The 6,894-nt window shown below is 41.7% G+C and overlaps 1 protein-coding gene across 5 annotated transcripts in view; it reads right to left on the bottom strand.

Annotated features, from left to right (window-relative positions):
• The window catches only part of ARFIP1 (ADP ribosylation factor interacting protein 1), a 107,121-nt gene that overhangs the window by 8,753 nt on the left and 91,474 nt on the right, over positions 1-6,894 (bottom strand). For all 5 annotated transcript variants that reach the window (XM_019522216.1, XM_019522217.1, XM_019522218.1 and 2 more), the window contains one exon: positions 3,970-4,144. In XM_019522216.1, the coding sequence (XP_019377761.1) occupies positions 3,970-4,144 (175 nt within the window). The remainder of the gene's footprint in view (positions 1-3,969; positions 4,145-6,894) is intronic.

Genomic DNA, 6,894 nt, shown 5'->3' with positions numbered 1-6,894 from the left:
ACACACACACACCTATATATATATATATATATATATATATATATATATATATAGGTATTAGTCAAGCACAATGATTTATTGATATATTTACAATTTTAAAGCCATCTGAAAGTCTACCAGTGCCTCAATCATTATAATAAAATAAATTCTTAACACCTATGAATTTTGGTGTTTGATTTTGGGGTTTTTATCATGAAAATATCCGAGGTCCTCCTGCCCTCTTTACTCACCAAAACACAGGTCCAACTGCAGCTGTCCCCACCCTGCTGCTTTGTGGTGCTGAGCAGCCCCGATATGCTGTTCCCCATCACTCCCAAACCACACCCCTCAGTCCTGCTGCTGCCCCTCACTCCTGACCCACTGCCCTGCTGGTGCCCTTCACTCTAAACCTTAAGCCCTTTGGCCCTGCTGGTGCCCCTCATTCTTGAATCGCAGCCTGCTGCCCCCAGTGTATGAGGAAGGGAGTGGGTATGTGGGGAAGGCAGAGGGAAAGGGGACAAGAGAGACAGCCAGGGGGCATATACTTCCTGAGATTTCTGTGCCCACAGCAGGGCACAGGGATGTAGCCAGGCCAGACCAGCTCCAGGCAGCTGCCTCCATGGCCCAGCAGGAAAAAACCCAGCACTGGAAGGTGAGCTCTGCCACCATGGTAAGGCACTGTGGGGGTGCACAGTTGTGCCTCCACTGCTGCCAGGCGGTGCCTCAGCTTTACGGCCATGGCAGTGTAGTGCTCCCTGCCACTCCAGGTGCCCCCACTGGGCTGCGGAGGTGGTTCCTGCCTGTAGCTCGTCAAGCCCTCCGGCAGCCCCATGCCCCACTGTGGGTGCAGAAATCTCAGGGGACATGTGCCCTCTCACCACTTGGCCTGTGTACTCTCCCACTTCCCCACCACGTGGCCTGTGCTCCTTCCACTCCCACCCAACGCATGGCCTGTGCCCCCTCTCCTACTCTATTGCCTGGGTTCTTCCCTCTCATAGACTTGAACACACGCACATGCATGTGGCACCCCCTTCTTGATCTCCCTCTTCCCACTGCCTGCAGCCCCAAGCAGCCCTTTGGAGGCTGGAACTCTGTCTGCTTGCAAGGAGAAACCTGTGGTTCCCCACGTTTTTCTCCTTTAAAGGGGAAAATCTGTGATTTTCTCTGTTAAAAGAGAAAATCTGCATTTCTCCCCATTAAAGGAAAATTCCATATTTTCCATGTTTTTCTGCAGCAAACAGAAAACTTGGATCCCTGGTTATAATGAATCAGGTGACATGCTCATCAGCACAAAATTATTCCATCCCGTTCTACAATGGTATAGTTATTTCATCTGTCTACAATTTCAGTTTCCTAAAACTAATGACATTCAATTGGCTTCAAGAGTCTATTAAATCTCAAGATTTCTCCAACTTCACATGCCACTGACTGTTTCTGTTAAGCTCCGCGTGGGTGTGTGCTTTGATCAGTTTATGCATACAAATACAAGTTTCAATTCATATAGGTGTATGAACTTTTTCAGAGGAAAAATTTCACAAAGAGCTGCTTTTAGCTGTTCTCCAGACATATATTACAGAAATGAACAAAAAGCAAAATCATTTCAACATAAAAAGCCAAACAATATCAGTTATATTAAGAACTTAATGTAAGATAATTAAGCAGAAAAGTAATGAAAGGAAAAAAAGCTCTTGATAAATTGTTTTTCTGTAAACTAGTGCATCTCCAGTTTCCACTACAGCACTCCTTGAAAGTTCAACTTTCCTGTGTATGAACACAACTTGGGAGAGGCATTAGCATTAGGATCAGACATTCAGAGAGTCTCAAGAACTTGAATTCCAGTATAGTTCTTCCATTATAATGAAGTCAGATAAATAACAGACTAAATGCTCAGAGGAAAGCAGCTGAGAATCTATCCTGTTAAATCACTGGGGTGGTGTCTGTTTACAGGTAGAAGAGCAATACTGTAGTTATGGGCACACACAGAAGTGACAATTTTTGCCCAATCTGGCCACAGAAAGCAGTTTATAGCCGTGACCAAACACACGTGCACAGCTGCAGACAGGGCTGACTGGGTGACAAATCTGACCCCACATTGCACAAGGGGGTCAGATGAAGAAATTTCAAAAGCAGAGCGTCTTCTGTAACTTGAGTCTGCATTGCCCGCCAGCCTGTTTTCAGAATGGGAGGGGGGAAAGGGAGCAGAGGGAGTTTGGTTTGTGGGGGTTTCAGCCCCCGCTGAAGGGTGGGGCAGGTATACTGGAGTCCCCCCTAGAACAAACAAGCTCCCTCTGCTCCCTTTCTGAAAATTTTACAGCCTAACAGGGAGCAGGGGCCACTACTACAGGAAACCAGCTGCAGGCTCCCAGGCAGCAGCTAGATTCTCCTCCCCCCTGGAACCAACAGGGAACTTCTGTTTGTTCCAGGAGGTCGCTTTAACTAAGAACACTTCCTGCAAAGCGTTCTCAGTTACAGCGGTGAGCTGCACTTCTGTCTGCACCCCAGATTCTTGAGGAACCTAGAGTCTGGTCCTCAACCTAGTGCGTATATAGTAAGATAAAAGAATATTCCAAAAGCCTTAGTTTTTAGGGCATGCTGCTGTAGTAATCAGAGGAAAATGGTGTTTATTTTTGTAACTGTCTGTGTTGAGGGAGATTAGTGAGCAGTGGAAAAAGGAGAAAAAAAATATATTGTTTATTGTTCTTTACTACAGTTCTTTACTGCCTGGTTTAAGGCAGTAAAGTAACTGATACCATCTGTCTCTATTCTGACTTAAGTAGAGTTTTGCTTTTTCTGTACTGGCTGAGCCACCAGTCCAAATACATTTTCATTTAGAAGTGTATGAGATCTCTAATGGTACCTGTGTATTAAGGTTGGGATACAACATTTCTTATTTTTTAAAAAATGAACAAAATTGATAGACTAAAATCGTTCCATCTCTATCCGACGCTGCGTCTTTGAAATACATCTTAACTCTGACTTTAAATCCATATAACAAGAGGATACGGATATCTAGTAAAAACAAAAATGTTTCCATGACAAGCTTCTATTATTCTGGTTGAGAGAATGAGATGGAGAAGTACCAGTGATTCTTGCATGACATATAAAGTGTGAAGGGATGACAGCATGTGGGAAGGGAGGAAGAAACCCTGTCTATACCTTGTGAGAATAATTTAATGAACCAGGTACTTACACAGACACCCCTGCCCTCCCCTGCAACCTGTCTCTCGCTCACTGACCACCTCAGTTTACATTTTAACTGACTGGCTTTCTTGCATACATACTGGCCTCTGGCTGCTTTACCACTCCATCCAGGAAGAGCACAGACAATCTGCAGACACTTCCCTCAGCCTGGCGAAGGGTGTTTGTGCCCAAAAGCTTGCTAAGAAGATTTTTTCCAACTATTTGAGTTGGTCTAATAAAAGATATTGGATTTACCCAAAAACCTTTCCTTACAGACCAAGGCACTGCAAGTTGCTTTTACTCTTGGTAAGACAATTACTACAGTTGTTTAGTACTCCTTGCCCAAGATCCTCTTATTTCAAATTATTTTGTTAATTAGAAAAAACCCTTTATTTGGGAATAGCCTCTTCACTCCTTTCCACATCTTTCATGCACATGTTGCCACTGCTCTATCTTGAAGCAGCTATTTAATCAAACAGAAAATTTAGAGATCACTATCAAATGATAAGCATGATAAAGTACATTAAAGATGCTTTCATTTACTGAAGTCCACTGATACTACCAAGGAAGATTTTATTATGTTTTTTCCTCTTTGGTTTAGAGTGGGGGACTTTATAAGTCCCTCTACCATTATGGTTACCCTTCATTAGAACAGCAAGAATTCAGAAACCTATCCAATTTAGTTCCTTTTATTGCTTTGTTTTGAGAAACTCTGCATTAAGAAAACACCTCTGCTACATCAACTCTTAATCGCAGACAGAAGGTAACAGAACAAAACGCTATAACTCAGGAAACAGAATTATAGCTTACCTTGTTTTCCTCCAAGAACTTCAGTTTGATAGATACATCATTGCGCATTTTGTCATATTTTTCTTTATGCATTTGGAATAGCTGCTGTGACTGCTCAATCTTTGGCAGAGTGTTTGCATCACGAGGGCCAAGATTCAGTTCTTCTAGGTCTGTGCGATAGGCATCATACTCAATCCTAGGAAAGTTGAGGGTGGGAGGGAAAAAAAGTTAAAGTCAGCCCTCAGCCTTTCAAATGCTGCATATTCCCCCCTCAGCCAAAAAGGGAAAAATATTCAACTGCATGAATAAAGATGCTGGACCAAGTCCTCTGTTTATCCAGTTCACTCAGATGATTGTACTCTAGAAGCTCAAACTAAGGTGCCAAGCAGCTACGCCAAAAAGCCACACCCAGTATAGCGTCCTCACTGGTAGTGAGTTTACCCATAGGTCTGTAGCACTTCTGCAAGGACAGCCCATGGTTCTCTGTGCTTCATAAAGCCAGAGCCATGCTAATTCTTTCCCAATCAATTGTAGGGGAACTGCCCTGCCCTGAACAAACAGAATTAAACTGTGGAATGATACTGGGGGGGATTATTCAATCCCAAACACTTGAATATGTTTCCTCACATTTTTGGTCCAGAGCTCCAGATAAGCCTACTGCCTGAACTGAAGGCACCGCTTAAAATAAAGATTTTTAGTGATGATAAAATAAGACCCAGAGTTCATTCTTAAGTGAAGATACAGGTTAAAGGACTGCTTCTAAGAGGTAATAATGTAGGAAAATCTGTTTATCCAAACTTTGATCTCTCTTCTACAACTTCAAATTTGTGACAATTTTGATGATGACTTGAAAGTTTGGTACCATTAAGAAAAGAACTAAAATAATCAATTCATTGTATCCTTAGCTACTATGAGCACAAGATATAATTTAAGATATACTGTGAAACAAGAGGATCTGAGACCCTATACCAATAAGTGGCATGTGTTGTTTAATCCTCAAATATTATTTCTTTTAAAATTTCAGCTATACAGTCCATTTACTTGAAAACAACCTGAACTCTCCAATTAAAAACTTCCCTGACATTCTCAGATTGTACCAGTTATAAGTATCCAACTGATTGAGGTCCACCAACCATATAGCTGGAGGGTTTGAAGTACAAAAGGTTCTTATTAGGCAAATAAAACTGTGCAAAAGGTGGAGAAGGGGAGGGAACCCTTGAGTCTCAATTCTGAGAATCATGTCCAACAGACTACTGAAATTTGGGTTCTCAGCAGCAAGGTATTTAAAGTAATCTTACTTTACTAAAGTACTTTTCCACAACTGCAAGAGACTGATAAATGGAATACAACTACACTTCATACCCAACACGCATCCTTTCTCCTGCAGACCCAAGAAATGTGCTGGTTACTACCTGATCCCAGCAGTCTTTCCTGCTCAAGTGCAGGGGGGTTGGACCTGATTATCTGTATGGTCCCTTCTAGCCCCTAACAACTATGAAACTACGATTGATTAAGTGCCAGACAAAACAACTGGCCTCTGGTCAGAGACATTCAGATGCCCTGCAATGGGCAACCTTCTCTGGAAGCCCCTATCCTTCTGTAATTTTTGCATCTTGAGAAACTAAGTTCTACTATGTTTGTCAAGTATTATAGAAGCTGAGCAAAAGGCACCAATTCCCACACCACAAGGAGAAATAAATAGATTTGTTAAATATTAAGAATTGTAACACCAGGATAAATTAGTGTCAAACATGGCTTTTCAGCGTAAGTGGCAAAACTGCTCCACGAGGAAGTTAAAATGTTTTCAGAGAAAGTTAATTAATTTTCTATCACCCAGGCTAAAACCAGACAATCTGTCCGATTCCCATATGAGCTTTGCAGCAAAACCCAGACCTTACAGATGGACAATCCCATTGTCCCACATTAAGTACCCACGAAGTATCCAATTAACACTTTGCTTCAGAACAATTGAGGCTAATTCAAGTTAATTTCCATTTAAACCTTGTCCCAGCCCTGTTGTGATGCAAGTCATATTTCAGACTAATCATCCCCAGATTAAACCAGTTGGCTGTTTATTCTCAGAGGGGTATGGTTAGCTCTCAAATAGGTTTCTCTTCTAAATATCTTACAATTTAGATTTCAAATCGAATATGCACACCCACACACAGATATGGGCCAGAAAGAGCCAGTACACATCAAGGAGAGCAGTTAATTTGACCCATTTTTTGGAGGTGCCTGCTAGAAGTTTGACTTGGATCTGAAGAATTGTCATGAAAACACACAATGGATCAGTCTGAAGATGGCTAGGAAAAAGGACAAACAGGCCTTGGTGACCAGCATCAGTGACAGAGAAGATGAGAAAAAGCAGAAAACATTAGACAGGCAAGCAGACAGTACTGTAGGACAGTTATACAAGGTCTTCAAAAGTTATTGCATAGAAAGAAGAAGAAAACAATCAAGAGAATGAAGGAGGATGTGCAACAGGCAAATAAATTTTGGCAGCCATGGTTGGTATGGTAGGAGCAGTGTGCACTGATCACTAGAAAAAAGATGTACCATTAGAAGAGCACATTCAACGGCAAGACTGGGTTTTTAGCCCAAAAAGTAAAACGAAAAACAAAGTCAGAAGAGAAAATATTCAGAGTTTCTAATTTAGATGCAGAAAGTGAAGAGATTTAGTATGAAGGTCTTCAAGAACAAACGTCATGAATTGTGTGCACAGGTCTCCATGGAGAACTCATACTGGAGCAATGGAAAGCTAAAAGGGAGACAGAAACTAGGCTGTAAAGGACAGACAGTCTCCAAAAAATATTGTAAAGAAACAAAAATCATTCCCTTGTCCTACCTGTGCACATAGGAATATACAGCTATGAAAACTATTTATTTATACCTCTTAAGATTACTACCCAACTCCAACTGGCAAAATACTTTTCATAGGTGTCTTAT

This window comes from Gavialis gangeticus, unplaced genomic scaffold (assembly GCF_001723915.1).
Source record: "Gavialis gangeticus isolate Ggan-Ray unplaced genomic scaffold, GavGan_comp1, whole genome shotgun sequence".
Lineage (NCBI taxonomy): Eukaryota > Metazoa > Chordata > Crocodylia > Gavialidae > Gavialis > Gavialis gangeticus.
This window is presented reverse-complemented; position numbering and strand designations above follow the sequence as displayed.